General features: G+C 46.9%; 1 protein-coding gene across 2 annotated transcripts in view; it reads left to right on the forward strand.

Moving 5' to 3' along the window:
• The first annotated feature begins 1,596 nt into the window (after positions 1-1,596).
• Positions 1,597-21,687, forward strand: part of Serinc5 (serine incorporator 5) — a 103,452-nt gene continuing 83,361 nt past the window's right edge. The window contains exons 1-2 of one of the 2 annotated variants that reach the window (XM_063281216.1): positions 1,597-1,797; positions 14,292-14,414. In XM_063281216.1, the coding sequence (XP_063137286.1) occupies positions 14,355-14,414 (60 nt within the window). In that variant the 5' untranslated portion in view covers positions 1,597-1,797; positions 14,292-14,354. The remainder of the gene's footprint in view (positions 1,798-14,291; positions 14,415-21,687) is intronic. The other variant, NM_133395.2, reaches the window with a different exon arrangement.

Consider the following 21,687-nt stretch of genomic DNA (forward strand, 5'->3'; position numbering starts at 1 on the left):
CTCAGGCTTTTGTTAACGTTTTTGGGGTACCTTAGTGTACATTTGACATGTCCACAAGCTATTTATTATTTTTGGCCCGTTGGGGAAGGAACTCAAGCATGCCAGGAAGTTGTCTAACATGGAGTTCCAAGCCCTATCTATCTCCAGGTCATTAAGAGTCTCCCACCCCCCCCCCCCCCCCCCCCCCCGCCTCCCCATACTGACATACATTCCCAGAATCCTCAAGCACTAGCATAGGTTTGGAAAACAAGCAAACAAAAGCCAACCAAAACAGTTTCCGTCAGATCTCTGATCCTAACCCAGTGAGTGACCCTGGGTGAGGATTCTCCTAAAGGAATGGGTAAGTTCCAGCTCAAAGGTTTGTACAGTTTGCACCCCTCCCCCATCTCTCGGGCGGTTTCCAAAAAGACAGAAACTCTTGGGTGTCAGACCGGTTTCCCCAGGAGCTGAAGTTCTAAGTCTAGTGACCGCCCAGCGGCAAACAATGAAGCTCACTGTGAAGCCCCACCGAGGCCCTGGCTCCGAGTAACAGGCTGCTACCCAGCAAGTTGCTCCTCACACACCCTTTTATTTTTAGTTACAGCCACTGTCTTCATAACTTTTCTTGCCCCCAAGTAGGGGCCTGCTCCGTAGTGTGTGTTAGTCTAAACTCCTGGATTTAAGACGCTGGAAGGTTCAGCGCTGGTAATAACTAAAGCAGGTATATCAAAAACCGTTTTCTTTAGTTTCTACCTCCTAAAGTTTCCAAGACACTACAGGCAAAGGCTCTGTCCAGCGAAGATGAAGCCCTGGGTCGTTTCCCTGAGGAAGAGATTAGGATTGTTTGCTTTGCCTTTTCACTTCCTGAGACTTTAGGGCAAGCTATTTAAGCTGCTTTGCCTTCCGCTGTTACTTTCCTCACATGGGTACAGCAATGTTTATCTGAAATAGTCTTTCAGTAAAAAAAAAGGAATTGGAGTAAAATTCATGCTAACAGAAATGGTTTTACATTTGAAGTAACTGTGAGAAGAGATTCAGGTAGAGAGCAAAACTTGGTCTCCCTTGGCATCCAACAAGCAATCTTTAGAATCTTCCTTTCAGCGTGGGTCAGGTGAGAGGAAACAAGGACCCCAACCGAGTCCCTGGATCTGATATCAACTCTCGGTCAGCGCTCTGACCAGAGACCCAGAGCTCCCCGGGAACAGCAGGTGGAACCGACAGGCACCTGGGTAGACCTGGCATATGAGGGGGTTGGGAGCAAGAGGGCTTTCCCGAACTTGGATCTGGCAGATGCCTCAGAGGAGTAAGGCGATCGCAGTCTGGTATCAGTGGCGCCTTCGTGGTGGGACCAACGCAGGAGAGTCGGGAGGGAGTCTTTCTCTAGGACTCCAGTTTTTATTAGTGAAGGCAAGCGGAGGGGCGCCGTGAAACCCGGCAGGTCGATAAATCCAGGGGTCTTGTAAAAATGGCGTTGCCTCGGTGCACCCTGGCGGAAGCGCCAGAGAGGAAGAAGCCCACTGCGCTGCCCGGAAAGGGGCGGGCCCTGTCCAGAGGCGGAGCTTAGGATGTGGGCGGAACCTACAGTCGGGGCGGTCTCGGGGCGGGGCCTGTGCTGTGGGGCGGGGCTTGGCGGCGGTTGTTTTCAGGCCACGGTACACAGCTCTCAGCTGCGCTACTGGACTCCGGGCTGGGAAGCTAGACCAGCTTCTTCTGACGCGCGCTGCGGACCCAGCCGAGAGGACGCGAGTGGCGGGCCCAGCGGGCAGGGTCCGGAGGTCGTCGGCCGCGGCGATGTCTGCCCGGTGCTGTGCTGGCCAGGTGAGCGAGGTGGGCTGCTGCGCGGGTTATCAGAACCGCGGACCCGAGCCGCGCTCGGGTTCAGGAAACACTGTAGGCGGGAAGGGGCACGGGGAAGCCCAAGAGGCAACCCCGACGACCTCGGAGTCCGGCCTCCGGGATTCCGGGCTGGCGGGGCGAGCGGGTCTGGAGCTGAGGATCCATCGGTTCTCAGGACTTGTAACCTCCTGTCGAAGCCTCCAGTAGGGGCTCTGAGCTCCGCAGCTCTCCTGCCACTGCACTGCCTGTGGGATAAACCCAGGAAAAACGTGGGGTTGGACAAGATCTCTGTTTTTATACTCGGAGTACAACTCGTCAGTCCGGGCAGGGCGACCGCGTTTGGCATCTCCAAGTTTAGAACGTGGGGCTCTGTATTCACGAGAACGTCTGGATATCTGATTTGCAAATTCCCGGACACAAGTCTGGGCACAGGGAAGGCTCAGCCCTGCTTCCTGGGTTTACCGAACAGACCCTACCCAACCCTGACTGGGCATGAGTCTTAGCTCCCTTCTTTGCAACTCATCTTGCTGGAACCTGTTTTGTAATCTTGCCAGTTAAATTCATGATATCCAAACCATAGGCGGCTCCTAACTGGAGAGAATTATTAGGTTTTAGCCCTTTAATGCTAATTTCCCTTCTTCCTGCAGGGTTAGAAAAACAACAGAGAACTGGGTAAAGCCATCTGGATGCTTTTCTCCCGTGTTGTCTTTTTGTTAGGTTTTAAGGGGTTATAAAAAAACAAAAACAAAACCTCGAATCTGGTCGCGGTGGCTGAGCATTCAAGTTCCGGACTGGTCTTGTTTACTTTGAACGTTAGGACAATAGGGAGCAACTGTACGTGCTGTAGGGGTTAAGCTGTGTCTCTGGACCAATCGGTTTTAGTGGCCAATAGTCTGTTCTGTCCTCTGAGGTGGCCCTGTGGAGTCTCTTGGTTCCTGAGGTCTAAAACTGTGAATAGCATGCAGTCAGTCAATCCGGCATTTCCAGAGACGAGGAAATTGAGGCTTTTTGATTTGAAGTAAAATGATGCCCCTCCCCTCAATGTCAGGAAAGGAAGGAGAGAAGGAATGTGTCTCATCCAGGCTATTTAGACCAAGAGGGGCCAGAAAAGATTGTTTTCAGAAAATTGCAAATTCTCTCTCTCTCTCTCTCTCTCTCTCTCTCTCTCTCTCTCTCTCTGGTGCTGGAATGGAACATAGGGTCTAGTTTCTGCAAGTGCTTTTTGAGCGACACCTACAAATCCATTTTTCTTGTTTTTTGGTGATGCTCTCAATTTAGTGCAACACTTCTCATTGTACAGTAATTACATATGTTTGGGGCTTTCTGCGCTTCTCTCTTGAAGCTCTTTCCTGACAGGTGCTTGAGATCAGGTTCTGGGACTTATTGTTAGTACTTAAATGAGTTTCTGAAAAAATGTTGGTATGAGTGATATTTTGCTAGGATTTATGACTTGTTTCCAAAATCCCCCTCTTAGGACTTTGGAAAGAACCAGGTCCTGTCCATTCCCCACAGGATTATAACTTCTGCTTTCTCATTGCTGCGGAAGGGTCTCACTGTGGTGAGCAGCCACACACACCAGGATTTTATATAGTTGGGAGGGACTGTTGAGCCTCTGACAGGAGTTTATGTGAGGGTGTGAGGTTTAGCTAAAGTTAGAGTGCTTGCCCAGCATGCATTTGGCTGGATTCAGCCCCTAGTGCAAAATGAACCCCTCGAGCCTCACAGTCACCAGAAGCTAAGTCTGTCACTTGTATACATGTTGTGTACAAGCACCTGCTAAATGCTCTGAGGAGGATATATTGTAGGAAGCCAAACATCTGCTGGCAGTGACCTGTGTGTACGTAAGTGTAAGGACATTCCATAAACATGTAAACAGCAACAATAAATCCAGTAGTCTTGCAACAATAAATCCAGTAGTCTTGTAACAGACTGGGTAGTAAAACAGCCTTTGGAGGGTTGGATGAGAAGCTTGTGTGAGAAAATGTCTCTAGAAAGGAGATATAATGGAGAGAGTATGGGGGCTGGACTAAGCCTAGGTGAGAGAACTCGCTGGGCCAGATATGAATGGAGTCTGTCGGCCTGTAATCCCACACAGTGAGTCATACCCTTGGGGAGTGCGAGAGTCATTGGGCATTGCGGGAGCCAGAGAGTATGGTAACTGTGGCAAGCAAAGAGCACTGGGCACAACTCCTGCGCCCCCACGGGGACCAGGGCATTTATTCAGGAGTTTTACGCAGATCATTTTGGAAAGACTTGCCACCGCTTGTGTAGATGGGTGCGTTCCTGAGTGAGCTCAGTTTGAGATAGCTTCTTTCTATATAATAGGTTCCAGGATGGCTAATGAGAAGGTCTCCAGGTTGGAGTTGAGATTACAGTGAGCAAATAGAACACCTCTAATAATCTAGATTTTTTTGCTGTTTCATATGGCTACTTATCAGTCTTCTGGAAGGCCTTGAATGAAACAATCAAAAATTCAGCTTGAAGAGATGTTAGCCTTACAAGCACAGGTGCGGCCTGTTCCTGCCATGTATCTAACAGTGGTGGTCATCCTGTGGGCCGAATCTGGTCAGGGGAGGGGGCGGGGGTGGGGGTGGGAGTAGGGGTGGGGTTGGGGAATGGGGAGGGGATGGGGATGGGGATGGGGATGGGGAGGGTGGGATTGGGGATGGGGATAGGGATTAAACAACCCTTTCACAGTGGTTGCCTAGGACCACTCGAAAACATATTTACCTTACAATTCATTACAGTAGTGAAATTATACTTATGAAGTAGCAATAAAAATAATTTCATGGCTGGGGGGGGGTCACCACAACAGGAGGAACTGTACAAGGGTCCTAGTGCTGATCTGACAGATCCTCTCTGGAGTTTGGGTTTTACTCTGATGGTAGCGAGAGGAGCATAGTGAGCGAGGATGAGCTGTGGGCTGGGTAGGACTGGGAAGATTGCTTTGGGTACTGTGAAGGCTGGACTGGCAGGGAGAAGGGAGGTAACCGAAGGAAACAGTCCAAGTATCCATATGTGTTCATTTAGTAAATACGTCTTTTTGTTTATTTCTTAAAAACCAGGTCTTGCTATGTAGGCAAGGCTGGCCCAAAACTTGTAATTCTTCAGCTTCATTCTCCCAAGTGAAAAGATTAAATGTCTGCACTACCTGATACACCTGCTTACAAGGTGGGTTTTCTTTTCTCCTCGTTTAACTTGGCTGGCTTCAAACTCTGAAGCAGAGACGAGCCTTACACACCTGATTCTTCTTTTCCCTCTACTTCTTTGTGTTATCATGCCTGGCTATAGTCACTTTCTATTTATACATACATACATACATACATACATACATACATACATACATGTATATATGTATACATATTTTCATTTATGTGTATGCATGTCGTGTACCATGTGCCTGTCTGATGCCCTCAGAAGTCAGAAGAAGGTGTTGGTTCCCCTGGGGATGGCTCTGGGGGAACCCTCTGGAGCCCCTACTTCCTTACAAGCACAGGTGCTGGGCCCTGTTCTTGTGTTGGTCTTGAATCCCCTGGAGGTTACAGAGGGTTGTGAACTGCCATGTGGGTGCTAGGACTCGAACCTGGGTCCTCTGCAAGAGCAGGCAAAGCTCTCAATAGAGTGGACATTTCTGTAGCCCCAGAGGTGAGTATTGCTTCTCTGTGAGCCACGCTTCTTTGTATGTGCTGTGTTTGAGGCTCTGCTGTGAACACAGATCCCTTCCTGAGGGAGCTTGCGTTCTGGCAGCCATCTTTATGTAGTCCAGGGAAGAGGGAGCATGCTACCTTCAGTGAGGCTTTAGCTGCAGGAGTGGGTACAGTGGGGTGTTAAGGACTTTATAGAGGCGGAGATGGATTAGAAATGGGTGTGGAGAAGAGAAAAGGACTTGGGCTTGTTTGTTTTGTTCTTCGAGATAAAGTCACCTTTGTGTCTTCAGTTTTCCTTATCTGCACAATGGGTGGGATGATACTTAGATTTGTATGAGGATTACCTGTGACATTACTCTGCCAGTCCTCTCTTTTATGGTTGCTCTATCAATTCTTGATACTCAGATTTGCTTGGATGCTGGTTAATGGATGCTAATGGCGGAGGGGTGGCTGGGGAGAAGCCATGCAGCACCTCCTGGGTGAGACTCTAGAGATACAGGGTAAGTAGAGAGCTTCCTTGCTCCTCTGACTTAGAGACTGGTTGAAAATGAGGGTGTCAGAGAGCTGTGACACACTGTTAGAGGTGACATGAGATGCATACTTAAAATATATATGTACAGACAGTTCTTCCAAGACAGTTTGAGAGTAAGAGTTGTCAGGGTTTCCTGCAGGCAAGTATAAGCATTCTTGATAATCGTGAGGCTGGTGGTGACCCTGCTGGTGGTGATAATGACAGAAATCTATTTCAGTGCCCACTATGTTGTCTTGTTTTATAAATATATCATCATTCTGGACAACAGCCCTGTTTACCACAGGTGAGGCAACTGAAAGTACAAAACAATGGCCCAATAGGCTGAATATGTCCAGACCTTCCACACTGGTCCTCCAGGCTGCAGTTGGCTGACTTCTCTGCTTGACAGCTGTCCTGGTTTTCTTATTAGTATGTGGCGTAAATATGCGACTGCTCTGAATGGCCGTCTGAGTATTCAGAGATTGGGGCTTCCTGGTAGACATTGTTGCCTACTAGTAGGGAAAGGGGAGCGACTTTTGTTTCTTCCTTCTTATTTGGTCCAAGTTACAGACACCAAGTTAGAGACTCAAGTTCTGCCAAATTCACAAACATTCTGCTGGTCCTGCAGCTTTTCCTGAAGCTCTTTGCCTGTTTTGATGCTGCAGTGTGCATAGTGCACGAAAAGTTCTCTGGGGCAGTGTGAGCACCTTCGAGTAGGGAGAATTTCACTAATTCTGAATGGGCTGAGGCAGCCACACTAGCAGGGCTTCGTGGACAGATTCAGTCTGTGATGGCCACTGACAGAGTAAAGGCTCAGCCCTGTCTCTGCAGCTGGGTCTCATAAGGGCAGAAGGGCCCGGATGTTAACAGACTGGTCTACACATCCTCCATCCACCTCTCCCTCTTTCTCTCCCTCCCCCCTTTCTTTCTTTTTTCTTGAGACTAGATCTAATGTAACCCACACTGGCTTTCAACCTGAGGGTTACCCTGATCTTCTAGATCTTTCTGCCTCTCTCCAGTGATGGGATTGCAGGGGTGTGGCACAGCGCCTAGTTTACAGGTTTGTTTGTTTGTTTGTTTGTTTGTTTGTAGACCCATCTCATCATTTAATTCTGACTGACCTGAGCCTCAAAACTTTGCTACCTAAGTACTGGTATTAAAGGAGAGTCACCATGTCTGACTAGGTCATATCTCTTGATCACTGAGAAACAAAAGCCCACCCACCTCTAATGTCTATTATGTTAATTAGCAAAGCCGTTAATGCTACCAGGGATTACCATCCACTGTCAAAGGTTGAAAAACAAGAAAATGGGACATTTGTTAGAGAATAATATTCTGTTTGCCAGGTGTTAGGTAAAGAACTAAGCTTCTTTCATCCTGTGCAGAGGGAGCTGCTTGCTTGTTTTGATGGCACTGTGCTAGGTCCGTATGTAGCTCTGGCCAGCCCAGGTTGGACTCCCGCCTCAGCCTCCCACGTGCTGGAACTACAGGTGTGGCCACTTGACCAGTCAGCCTCTGACAGAGGGGAGTAGAAAGGGGGTGGTGTGGTGAGTAGTGGCCCAAGTCCAGTTGAGGGAAGGAAGAGTTACAAAAGGTTGGGTGTAGTAATGTGTCTATGTCAACTCTGCCTGCTAGCTGGCTCTGGTCAGAGTCTGTCCTCCCACAGAGCAGGATCCAAGTTATGCTGATGGTATCATAAAGGACTGGGCGGTCTATGAGAAGGCCACCTCTGCACCACTGTCTCAGCGTTGTAGTGTCCACGGAAGGTTGGTTCTTCTCTATACTAAAATTTACAGACATTCAAGTGCCTCATAAAAAAGTTCTATTTGTAGAGATAAGAAGCCGAACTCCGCACTCTTCAACACCGTGACTCCTCTGACCCTAGTGACTTGTGATGTCTGATACGAACGTTTAGAGCCTAACCTGAGTGGCCAGTCTCAAGCAACACAGATGGCACTCGAGTATTTATTCCCTAACAAGACGGTAAAGTGCCCAGTAAGCTTCCACATGGACAGTGCATGAAGTAAGAACTCGTAACTTCCCTCACATAGCAAAATACCCATTCCCTCTCAGGGCATGGTTCTCTCTCTCTGAGAATTTGCTTGCTACATCTATGTCTTTCCTTGTAAAATATTTTAAGATACGTTTTTAATTGTTCTCGGAGTATGCTGCTTTCTCTTTTCACCTCCCAACAACTCAAGCCACGTTGCCTGGCTTGTGTGGCAGCATAGTTACCCACTGACCCATCCTCTGGCCATATTTTTAAGGATTGATTGATTGACTGTTGCATGTGTGTACACATGTGTGTGGTTGAGTGTCAGTGTCACTTTCTTTGCTCTGATACATTTTTTTCCCTTTTTAAAAATTTTTTTGAGACAGGATTTCTCTGCTTAGCCCTTGCTGCCACGCGACTCAACTTTCTAGACCAGGTTGGCCTTGAACTCAGAGATCTGTCTGCCTCTGTCTTCTGAGTGCTGCGATTAAAGATGTTCACCACCATGCTCAGCTCTGATAAATTGTCTGTTAACTCCATGCCTTCAGCTCATCACTGTTGCCCTGGCACAGCAGACTTTACGTGTGATCTTTGCACATCCCTGACGCAGCAGACTTTACGAGTGATCTTTGCACATCCTTCCATGGGTATTTAACTACCTTTGGTTTACTCACACTTGAGACTATGTTGGTGGTGTTTTATCATTACAGTGTAAGCTTTAGGGGACTAATGGCAAGAAAAGCCAGTGCCAGCTCGGAAAGATGGCTCAGCCAAGCAGAGCACAGGGTTAGCTCTGCCAGAGGACTCAGGATCAGTTCCCAGCACCCACTTGGCAGCTGACAAATTTCTAACTCCAGTTCCAGGGGATTCAACAGCATTACACAGACACAAATGCAGGTGAAACATGAATGCACATAAAATAAAATAAAATAATTAAAAAAAAAAAAAAGGAGGGTTGGGGATTTAGCTCAGTGGTAGAGCGCTTGCCTAGGAAGCTCAAGGCCCTGGGTTCGGTCCCCAGCTCCGGAAAAAAAAAAAAAGAAAAAAAAAAAGGAAAAGTCAAGCACATGCTGAGTAGAGAAAGAACTTTATTTTGCTTTGTTTGTTTGTTTGTCTTTGGAGATGGGGTCTTTATGTTGCTCTGGCTGCCCTGGAACTCTCTGTAGACCAGACTGGTCTAACAGAGTTCCTCCTGCCTCTGCCTCCTGAGTGCCCTGACCAAAGGTATGCACCTCGACTGCCAGGCAGCTGTTGGAGTTTTGAAGAGTGAACCAGGGCTTTGCATGTGTGAGGCAAGCACTCAAGTGCTGTGCTCTATCGCTGTTAAGGTTTTTGAGGCAGGATCTCACCGTAGACCAAGCTGGCCTTATCCTCGTGGTCCTCTTGCTTCAGCCTCCTCAGTGATTGGGGTGAAGACATGTGCCACCACACCTGGCTCCAGATGTTTTGGAAATTAGTTGATTGAACCTACAGATGCAGAAACTGAAAAAAATGAGGTCTCTTGTGTTTGTATTTCCAAGGAACAGGAGGGAGCTTGAACTCTTAATAAATGCTCTTAAAAAAAAAAAAGGAATATTAGTGACAGTAGACAGTGGCTTCTTTTGTCAGCCCAGCTTTTCCACACAGGAGGCTTAGTTGTATGTGGCCTGATGCTCCTGAAAGCCATGTTGAAGTCAGATCCACTTTCCTAGTACTGGAGATTGGCTAGAGTCTTAAGTGCCCAGGATCTTGAGGTCTTAATTCAGTCTTATTCTTTCTTCTGGTGTGCTGATGGGTCGGTTCTCTGGCATCTTCTGAGTTAGGGGTAACTGGAACCCAGGCAGGAGGATCGTTATAGGTATTAACTGGTCTTTGGGGCAAGTGATGGACCACCTTGGGATTGTAGATGGTCCATGAAGATGTACTTAAAATGTAAATCACAGCTCTGGGAGATGACTCTTGGGAGTAGTGGCTGTTCTTGTGGAAGACCTAAGTTTGTTTTCCAGCACCCACACTGGGTGGCCCACACCTGACCGCTAGCTCAAAACTGCCTGTAACTGCAGCTTCAGTGCCCTCCTCTGGCCTCTGTGAAAACATGCACACATGCACGCTCACACATGAGAGCGCGCACACACAGATATGCATGCACATGTACAGAGAGTCACACATACAAATAAAAAGCGTACCTTACACATCATAAAATATTGATGACACCCTGGAGAAAACTCTTCATTCTCCTCTACAAACTCGAATATCTACTTTGAAGACGTAGACAGCCAGATAAATAATTTTTCAGTGCCGACTTCTTTTTTTTTTTTTTTTTTTTTTCGGAGCTGGGGACCGAACCCAGGGCCTTGCACTTCCTAGGCAAGCGCTCTACCACTGAGCTAAATCCCCAACCAGTGCCGACTTCTTGAAGAGTTCTTACAGACTTTGGGCTTAGCTCTGTCTTCACCTCCTGGCATTTGTCATCTAGTGCACTAGAAGTGTGCCCTGGCTAGTACAGTGTGTGGCTCCTGTGTACCGAGCGTGCACTGTGACCTAGGTGAATGCCTTGACGAGGGTCACAGAGCCCTTGTCCTCCTGGGCTTTGTTGCGTGGCATTGTGTTCCCACCCTTGCTTGGAAGGAATCCAGGCCCAGATTTATTCTTTTCAAGACTCGGAATTATGTGGCAGTGTTATCAAACAGTGAGGAAAAGAAAAATCCTTTATTGTTACCCAGAGAGAACCACATTTGATATTTAATACATCCAGTCATTTTTTGTTTAATATATGTGATTTTACTTTGCAAAACTGGGTCATTTCAATCATTTTCAGTCTTTAGCTTTGAGCTTTTTCTGTATTGATATATATAATTTTATTTATACACACACACACACACACACACACCAGTGTTCCAAGGAGCCAACTCTGTTCTTTGACTTTTTCCTGTCTTATTGTGTCTGGTGTTGTTTTGGCTACATTAAATTTGAGTTCTGTCATCATTACTAGTATGGGGCACTTTTAGTTTTCCAGTCATTTACCTTTTCTTAGCACATACAATGTAGGTAGAATACAGTGGATGCCTGCATACTGTCTCGACTGTGCTGTTGATGGAGCTGTGGGCCAGTATAGCCCACAGTGAGCTGATACTGGCAGCTTCTTATCAGGGTTTAGCCACATTCCAGTGCTGAAGAATAAGTCCCTGCTCCTTTCTCCCCTTTCACAGCAAGGCGGTGAAGAAGGTTGCTAGGTGAGCTGCATACTTGGCATGAAGGAGGCGCCCTCACCCCCTTTACCCTGAGTTTCGTGATAGCTGACCTGGGCTAGCTGACATGGCTGTAGGCTGGGTCTTTGTTGGCAGAGCAGAGTGCAGAGAGTGCTCGGAGGCTGGGGAGCCACTGGTAGAGAGGAAATGGAAAATGGGTTCTGACTAATCTCTGAGCTAAAGAGACAGAGTCACGCCCCTACCCCAGGGCTTGCTCCCTGACGGTGTTTTCCATGTAAATACTGCCAGTAGATTTCCCACCGATAAGTATCAGCGAGTAGAATATGAGTCTCATCAACTCCACTCAGGACTTGCCCAAATGTTTTCATGTAATCATCCTTGAAATCCTCAGTGAAGGCAAGGCGGTGATTCTCACACACACACACACACACACACACACACACACACACACACACACACTTGCCATGTAGCCCTGGGTGACCCATGTTATTAGTGTGAATAGGAATGGTCCCCATAGGCTCATATATTTGAATGCTTAGTCAATAGGGAGTGCCATTCTTTGAAAGGATTAGAAGGATTAGGAGGTTTGACATTGGAGTACATGTGGCTTTTTTGGAGGAAGTATGTCACTGGGGCTTGGGTTTGAGGTTTCAGAAGCCCATCCGAGCCCAGTGTTGTCTCAGCCTATGGACCAGGATGTAGCGCTCAACTATTGGTTCAGTACCACACATGCCACCACCCTCTTAGCCACAATGTCAATGGACCGAGCCTCTGAAACTCTCAGCAAGCCCCTAGTCAAATGCTTTCTTTCATAAGAGTTGCTGTGGTTATGATGTCTTCACAGCAATAGAACAGTAGCTAAGATAGCCTGTTACTTGCTGTTAAGTCAGACTGGCTATGAACTTGTAGCAATCCTCTTGGCTCTGTTCTTTAGTGCTGGAATGATAGAAATTCTTTTTTTCTTTTCTTTTCTTTTCCTTTTCCCTCCTAGACAGGATCTTTTTATTTTTCTTTTTTCTTTTTTTCAGAGCTGGGGACCGAACCCAGGGCCTTGCGCTTGCTAGGCAAGCGCTCTACCACTGAGCTAAATCCCCAACCCCCCTAGACAGGATCTTAACTGTAGTTGAGGCTGGCCTAGAACTGTGTATTTGTAGACTAGCTGGCCTTGAACTCACTTCAATCTTCTTGCTTCAGCTTCTCAAATCCTGGAATCATAGGTGGTCACCCCTATACTAAGAAGGGTTCTTACACTAGCTGGTAGGCTTGTAGAAATAGCCGTTATATGCAATTGCTTTTCCTTCCTGGATCAAGCTGCTTTTGGTATTGAAACCTGTTAAAACCCGCCTAATGCCCTTACTCCAGAACCTCTTGATCTTATCTATCCCAGAGCTGAGCAGTGATGTCCTACTCACCTAATGACCAGAGCTCCTGTCCCCTCATGTCACCCCAAGGCAGACAGCTTTGCTGGTGAGCTTTCATTTCAGACTGCTGTTTGTCGGCAAAGTTTAGTGTTATGATCGAGTATTGAGAGCAGTATTGGTAAAATTACCAAACTAGGCCACTGTGATTGTCCTCAAATACTAGGCTTTCTAACTGGTCAAAAGTGACCCTCTGCAGCCCTAGTAAAAGAGCATTATAAAACCTTTCCTACAGGTTTAGTTTGTATATTAATGATTATTTTATCTTCTTAAGAATGATAATTTTAAAAGATTTTTACAGTGGAACCTGCAAGTCAGTGTAGTAGTCAGCGTATGCGTAGGAAATTCACTCAGTGGTTTAGTCTGCTTATATAAACCATCTGTCTGCATTTAAGGGAGGAGGCTTTTGCTCTTGGCCTTTCTTCTGTAGTTTGCCTTGAGATTGAAGTTGCTGAAGTGTTCGGAAAGCTGCTGCTGTGGAAAAACTTACTAGGATTGGGCTTGCACCACAGAGAAGTTTTGAAGCACTGTGGGTTGAAAGTCGTGTTCCAGGGCGAAGAAGTGATTAGATAGCATTCTTTGCTCTTCACGAAACCATGTCTGGTCAAAAGAAAAGTGGGACGGGCTCTTACAACCTCGAGCTGTGTTGGTGAGAAGATGAGGCTTAGAAGTAGAACTTCTGTTTACACAGCATGTTTATATACTGACTAATTGCATTTTGAAACAAAGCTTGTAGAGTCTTTGTGGAATTTCCCCCCAGCTTTTGTTCTTGGACTCAGTTCTTTAATGGAGGGCTGGCTCTCCCAGTTAGCTGTGATCTTGGTCACAGGAACCCAGGAGGAATTTGGTCTTTTATTCCTAACTTCATGCTCTGTAACCATAGTAATGAAGCTTGCTGACTTGGGTTCTGTATCCATGGCTTTGCTAGTACTGTGTAAGGACCCTGGGGTACTTTTGGCTCCTCCACTGGCCTGCGGTTATAGTTTTAGGCTGACAGAATTCTTAAAGCAGTTTGTCTGCTGGTGAGCTTCCCTGGATATCCTGGACAATGTACATGGAAGGCTTCTCCGCTTATCCACTCAGCCACACCTTGTGCATCAGTGCCTGGCCTTAGGGTGACGTCCCTGCTACCGCAGCTCCTGGAGGGTGATACACCTCAGCTTTGGGGCCCCGCTCTCTGGGGAAGAAGAGGAGGGGGGTGTAGGGTGTCGGAGTAGGGGATCTACTGATAGGAACATGAAGAGTAAATTGGTCTACGTGAGTGGGCAGGAGGGACTCCATGTGGCCCTGCAGTTGTGGGCAGTGTCTACATACTCAGAACGTGTTTCCCATAAGTAGGGCCACACTGTTTGCTTTGTCTCAACCTTGCTCAAGAGTATTTTATCTAAAAAATTAAAGGCAGGCAGGCAAGCAGGCAGGCAGGCAGGGAGGCAGGCAGGCAGGCAGGCAGGCAGGCAGGCAGGCAGGCAGGCTCACCTGGTAAAGATGCTGGCACCCAAGCCAGGTGACCTGAGATCATTTCCTGGTGCCTGTTTGGTTGGAGGAGAGAACTGACTCCACAGGGTATCCTGGAACCTCCTCATGAATGTTGCTTCCCCATTCCCATAACATAAACGTCTACTTCTTTTGGACATTTGTTGCCATCTACATAGTCACTGTCAAGGTTCTAGTGCAGAGTTTGGGGCATGCAGCATAATCTGACAGACTCTTCCTCACCAGGAAACAGAATTGACCATGGAGGCACAAGTGGGGTCTGCAATGTAGAGGACACAAGCCAGGAGCATGTCGGGATGGGATGCTAGCACACAGTGGCTTGTGCGGGCGAGGCACCACAGGAAGCAGGTACTGAGTGGTGAAGACAGGGAGGTGGGAAATGCAGAGTATCACCCTGACTAAGAGCAAAGGCTGCTGATCTTTCTCCTGTCTTCTTTCTGAATAGTTGCCCTGCACTAGGGTCTGGGGCGGTGGGTCTGCAGCAAAGAGCACTTACTCTCCAAAGGTCCTGAGCTCGGCTCCCAGCACTGCGTCAGCTGCCTTATGGGCCCTCCAGGGAGATCTGACGGCCTCTGTGCCTGCACACAAAGACAAGTGCTCCACCCACCTTTTTCATTAACAGAAAGAATCTTTGCTATTAGTTTGTGGTTCTAAATGTTAGGTTGCTTGATACATATGTATAGTGATGTCTCTGTTATCATTCTTCATACTGCTCATTTATGTCCCTTCTCGGCTTTATTAATCCAGCTAGGGCATTTATTGGTTGTATTTACTGCCACCATCACCACCACCATCACCACCATCCCCACCCCCATCCCTACCCCCATTCCCATCCCCATCCCCATCCCCACCACCACCATCCCCATCCCCACCACCACCATCCCCATCCCAGTGCTGGAGATGAAACCCAGGGCCAGAGATGAAACCCAGGGCCCTGCATATGCAAGACAAGTCTTCTACCATTAACCATTATAGTCCTTGTCCTTGTTTATTTGAGACAGGCTTTTTTTTTTTCTCTCTCTCTTTTTGCTCTATATACCTCGGGTTGGTCTAGAAACATAAAATTAGTAGATTTATTGATACGATAACCCAAAGTTATCAAAGCCTTCAAAATTAAGGAGTTGAATTATTTTTAACATTTATTTATGCATGTGTGTGGGGCACCTCTATGAAGGCGCGTGTGTGGGGTCAGAGGACAGTTTGCAGGAATCAGTTCTTCCAAAACTGAGGCTGGCCCTTCTGTGGCAGGCCCCTTTGTTTGTTGCGCTGGCCCTGAATGTTTAAGTGAGGTATCCGCCTCTGTCTCCCGGTATTAGGGTCTCTGGGTCACCTGCCTGGCCCTGGCTTTATTACTCTTGTGGAAGATGAGGCTTTTCTGCTTTTCGTTGTCAGCTTTCATTTCCCGTTTTTTTCTTCAATTTTGAGATAAGGCCGTGCTGCCCTATCTGAGACTCAGTTCTTTCGTGTTAGCCTCCCGAGAGGCAGCATTGCAGGTGCACTGCCACGCCTGCTGCACGCTCCTTTCCTAACTTGCTAGTTCTTGTTCTCACCTTCAGCCTAATTTGCCTCTTGACTGACTTTGTAAGGTGGGGGCTGAGGCTATTATTTTCTCAAATAAGCATTTCAGACTGTATCAGTGCACTCCGTTTGATAAAACTGTATTTTCATTATCATTCAGCACGAAGTATTTTTCTAAATTCTTTCATAATTTCTTCTTTGAACTCCTGGTTATTTAGAGAATGTATTTTTAATTTCTGGTTATTTGGAAATTTTCCAGGGGCATTTTTGCTACTGATTTTTAATTAATTGCACGATGCTTATAGAATATATTCTGTATCTGTGTATTCTTTTTATGTGTGTGTGTGTGTGTGTGCGCGCGAGCGCGTGTATGTCTGTGCATATGTCTGTGCACATGCATGTATGCGTGTGTGCGTGAGTGTGTGCGGGTATGCGCGCACGCGTGCGTGTGTGTGTGTGTGTGCGTGTGTGTGTGTGTGTGTGTGTGTGTGTGTGTGTGTTACCATTGGATCTAATCCAGAACTTTAATGCATTTTAGGCAGATACCACGTAGCCTTACCAATAAGTCCTTCAGTATTTCCCTTAAATTTGTAATCTCATGACTGGGAATGTGACATAGGTTGGTGAATGTTGTATGTTCTCTTGAAAACATACGTTATATAGTCATTCAGTGTTCTCCTTTGTGGATAATGTTGCTCAAATTTCCATCTTTCTAGAATTTTGTTTTGTTTTTCATTTTCCTTTTTTGTCTAGTTCTATTAATTATTGGGAAAATGGTGTTAAAATGTCCAAATATGAGTCTTTCTCTCATTCTTTTTTTTCTTAATTTTTTTGAAGCTTCATTAGACGTGTGCACATTCAGAACTATATCCCTTTAATAAATTGATCTCTTTGTTGTTGTTGTTTTGTTTGTGTTTTTCGGTTTTCTCAAGATAGGGTTTCTTTATTTAGTCTTGGCTGTCTTGGAGCTCATTCTGCAGACCAGGCTGGCCTCCAACACAGAGATCCACTTGCTTCTGTCTCTGTGGTAGGATTAAAGGTGTGAGCCACCACCTGGCTGAACTGACCCTTTTGTCTCTGGTAATCCTCTGTCTTGAGGCTTTCGTTTGGTATTTATGGCCACACCATTCCGTTGACATGCGTCTCATTCTCTTTATTATTGTGTGGCCCTTACAGACATCACATAGTCAGATTTTGCTTTTGACCTACACTGTTAGTCTTTACCTCTGTGTGAGGATATAGATCAATACATTGTATTATTTGAGAATTTGGAAATAATCTACTATGAAAATCAAGTCTGAGCCAGCAAAAGTATCTTTATTCAAAAAGCATATATATTAGGGAGACCACTGGTCTTGGGATCCAAAGCATGTCAGTGGGGTGGGGGTGGGGGTAAGGGGGGGTGGGGGTGGGGGGAAGGATGGGATGGACAGAACTACCTTTTTTTTTTTTCTTTTTTCTTTTTTTTTCCGGAGCTGGGGACCGAACCCAGGGCCTTGCGCTTGCTAGGCAAGCGCTCTACCACTGAGCTAAATCCCCAGCCCAGAACTACCTTTTAAGACAGAAAATCACGGGGTTGGGGATTTAGCTCAGTGGTAGAGCGTTTGCCTAGCAAGCACAAGGCCCTGGGTTCGGTCCCCAGCTCCGAAAAAAAAGAAAAAAAAAAAAAAGACAGAAAATCGCAGACTAGGAGGGGTGAGGGGTGTCCAATCAAGTTCACACATACACTGGGTACCTCACACGTGATATTTCACATGGCTTTCTTTATCCTGGGTGGTTTCCTTGAGGGGCATGGGCATGTTGGAGGAGCCCCCAGCTGAGAGTTAACCAGTGACACAAAGGACAGCATATTGATATTTTGGTCTAGGCTCATTTGAGACACCTGGGGCCAGAAGCCATTTCTGGTAATTCAGCTGTTTCTTAGAACGTAGCCATGGAGGCTGTATACAAAATAAGGTGGAGTCCCTGTTTCTAAGGAGGCCCCAGCAACATTTACTCTAAAAATTCATATTCTTGGAGCTTAGAGCTATGAATTCTTCATGTTTATATATACATGTGTGCATGTGCACGTGTTCATGTGTATAAGTTGGAGAATGACCTGCTAGTTTTGCTTTTCTTCCACTGTGTGGATTCCAAGATGGCGCATGCGAGTGATTGGTACAGTGAGCTTTAGGTTGTCGGTCAGGGGCCAGGGTCTAGTGATTGAAGCCCGGTCTCGTAAATTGGTCCTAAATATGAATTTAAAAGTTGTTTTCTTTAGGTCTTGGTTTTATTCCTGCAAGCAGCTTGAGTAAGATGCTTAAGAAGAACCAGGCAATTCCTTCCCAGGCAGCCAGAAGCAAGAGCTGAATTTTCCCACTCTCAGGCTCAAACCTTGTTTGATGGCTCGTATGTGATTGATTGTGAGCCCTCTCACTGGTAGACCAAGTTCAGCCACTCACCCAGAAACAAAAGCAGCAAAAGAAATGAATGCTGGAGGAAAGCAGTCTACTGAGAGAGCCACCCTGGGAAGGATGCTGGGATCCAGCCCTACCTTCCTGCCTTTGAGAAACTAATACAGAGCTCTAGGGTCCTGTGGGGGAGAAGCACGAGAGCCTGGGAGGAGCTGGCACAGTCAAGCCCTCTTGCTCTGGTTGTAGTCTGCTTCAGTACAGCAGTAGGAGTTTAGTGCCGACTGGCTGAGTGCTGGTTGCCGTCTACAGGTAAATTCAGTTCCCATCTCTGGAGACTTGTCTGTTTAGACCTGTGCTCCTGGAATCCAAGGTGATGCATGAGGGCATATTCTGCTGGTCTGGAACAAGGCATTGTAAAGTAGGCAGTTAGCAATCTCTTGTCTGTGACGTCCCTGCAGATCCTGAAGACACCTTAGTTAGTCATGTATCGATTGGTTTCGTCTTGAAGGGGGAGAAGTTCCTTTCATCTGTAGAGGAATATTCCAAGTGATCCACACATCTACCCCCAGATACTGCGCAGACTTTAGGGTGCAAAGCGAGGCAGGTATAAAATGTGGGAGGCATAGTAAGCTCTTACCCTGCTTTCAGTCACCCATTGGGCATCTATCTACAGGCTTAAGTGAGGGGTCCGTGACTTTTAGTAAAAACAGCCTCTGGGGGATATTTTCCATGCCGGGATAACTACCAAGGCACACGGCTTTATACCATCCTGAAGCAAGCTCTCTTCTACCGAGCTGCATGTTAGCCTACCTGCCTGACTCTTAAAACGATAAAGTAATGTTACATGGAAATTAATTTTGAAACAGTGCTCAGGTGACTGGAGACATGGTTCAGGGCTTAAGAGCAAACCCTGCCTGTACTTTGTTGTTTTTCATTCAAGATTACAATAAATCAGACTGTACTCCATCCTGTTACAATTTCATCTCCTAAGATTAAGTATTTTTACATAGTAAGAATTCTTAAAAAGTAAACCCAAGGGGAGGAAACACTTGCACACCATGTGAGTACTAAAGTTCTGATTCCCAGAACTTTGTAAAGAGCTGGGTGGGCATGGTAGCTATCCGTAGCCCAGCTTAGAAGGCAGAGACAGAGATGCACAGGGAAGCTGGCGTACTGGATTAGCCAGTTAGGGCTTTGGGTGTAATTGAGAGACCCCGCCTGCCTCAGTGAATAAAGTGAGAGGTGATCATGGCAGATAAGACATCAGCTTTCAGCCTCCAGCCACATGCACACACATACCACACACACACACACACACAAACACACACACACACACACACACACACACAACCTTTAGCATATATTTAGTACTATTGACTTAATAAAATGAACATCTATTTCACTGTCGGACAGTATTATAAAAGGTCATAAGTAGTATCTCTTACTCCAGACTTAGAGCCCTGGGGACAGTGCATCAGACAAGGCGCACAGTGCACTGTGCACTCATACAAGGATCTCTGCAAGGAAAGCCACAGCCTCCTGGGAACAATCCATACAGGCACAACACTTGGCACCTTCTCATTAGCACAGAAAGCGTGAGGTCGATGACTGCTCAGCAGTTGGAAGCATTGTCTGCTTCCCACAGGACCTGGTTTCAGTTCCGAGGACCCACATGGTGGCTCACAGTCACGTGCAGCCTCAGTTCCCGTGGGTCTGTGCACCAAGCATGCAAGTGGTACACAGATACACATGCAGGAAAAATACATCTTTACACATCTGTTTTAAAATATACTCATTTTAAAAAGGAACCCGATAAACATAGTGTTAAATCACCATTTTATAGATCGAAGGTTGCTAAGAACTCCTAGGACTATGGTAAATTTGTCACTTCACTTTGAAAAAGACAGTGTGCCCGTAGAGGTAGGTGTTGGAAGTTAAAGCCGTGGGCTGCTGTGGAGTTGGGGGAGGAGGGGCATCTGCCATTGGGTGGAGGCTAGTGGTGTGCTCTGGTGTGATTCAACACCATTTGAATTGTGTTCATCTTGAGTATGATTGTACAGCTGGTGTCTGGCATCTCAGAGAGAAAACTGAACTTCCTGTTGCGCTCTAATAACCCCTAACTCATAAACCCTGTTGGGACTTGGTGAACTTTCAAAGTAAGTGTGGGGTGAAAAGCCTAGAGGCTCTGGACTTGCGGCTTTCTTCTGTGGAGATGTGAGGTCTGACTAGGGAGGGAGCCCCAGACATTCAGCTTCTTAGGGATGCTCTCAAGTCACACTTCTGTTCATCTGGGAGGTCTGGGGTTGCTCCAGCAGGCTCCTTTGGAGCTACTCCCAGAAAGTTGGTGCTGGAAGGCTCTGGCCCTCTGACCTGTCTTGTACTGCTTTCTTTAACTGTCCTAAGCAAACAGCTCCAGAGGGGCTGTTTCAGTCTGGAGTCAGTGTTTCTTCATTGCCAGTGACCTCTGTTCAATCCTTCTTCCTGCTAGCTGCCCAGGACTGAAAACCTTGGCTGTGTCCTGCAGAAAGGACGTGGTCCTAACCATGTAATAGAGTCATAAGGGGTGGCATGGTAGATGTCAATGTAAAAACACAAGCTTCCATTTTAAGGAGAATAAGAGAGTTTATTCTGTAGTCATTCTGAGTGACCATGGCCCCGGGATGTAGGTTACCCCATGGGGTGGTTTGAATGAGAAGCTCCCTCCCACCTCCAGATTCATATGTTTGAACACTTGGTTTCAGGTTAGTGGAACTGTTTGGGAAGGATTAGGAGGTGTGGAGGCGGTATGACCTTATTGGAGGAGATGTGTCACTGGGGTGGGCTTTGAGATTTCCAATGTCTATGTCAATGCAGTCCTTCCCTCCCTGCCTGCAGCATGAGCATCCTGTGAGCGCTCAACTACAGCTTCAGTGCCATGCTAGCTAGTGTGCCTGCCACTAGGTTACCTACCGTCATCACAGTGGACTAGCCCCCAGTTAGACACCTTCTTTAAAGGGAACCTTGCTCATAATGTCTCCTCACAGTAACAGGAGAGTGACTTAGATGCTACACGGACCTCATTGCGGCCCGGGAGCAGCTTCATAGTTTCACAGCAGAAAGTCATAAGTCAGGAAGGGGGCTCCAGCGAGATGGGGGAGCTTTCTTTAGATCTCAGATGTTATCTGATGACATTTTTAGCTTTTAGGTGTGGACATTGGGGCTCTGCTAAATTAATCTATTTAAAAGGTTTTTATCGTTATTCACTGGATGTAGTTCAGGTCGGACACCGAGGTGGGCGAGCAATGGCTGCTGGTAGCTAAAATTACCCAGGATGAAGTAACTGGGCCTCTGGACCGTGAACTTGCAGCCTCTCCATCCATCACTGCAGTTGTAAACAGTCTCTGCAAACAGAGCTTCTTTCCAGGAGTTTTCCTTCATAGTCTCCAACTCTTACATCACAACAGCTTCCCATTTGGCCATTTGTCCTGCTGTATGAGTACTTTCAGTGTCCACCTCATCCACAGACAATGTGGGCACACACCAACGAGGAGTGTGTTCTGGGCTGAGAGGCTACTCTCAGAAACCCAGTACTGCCCAGGTCCTGGTGGGAGGCTGCCTGAACCTCCAGGTGAGGGGTGCTTAGCACTGTTCACAGGGGAGTCTGGGAGGCCTTCTGGAGCCAGGAAGGCAGTAGCCCTTCTCCAGGAACTAAGGGGCAAATGGGTTCCCAG

This window comes from Rattus norvegicus, chromosome 2, assembly GCF_036323735.1.
Source record: "Rattus norvegicus strain BN/NHsdMcwi chromosome 2, GRCr8, whole genome shotgun sequence".
Classification (NCBI taxonomy): Eukaryota; Metazoa; Chordata; class Mammalia; order Rodentia; family Muridae; genus Rattus; species Rattus norvegicus.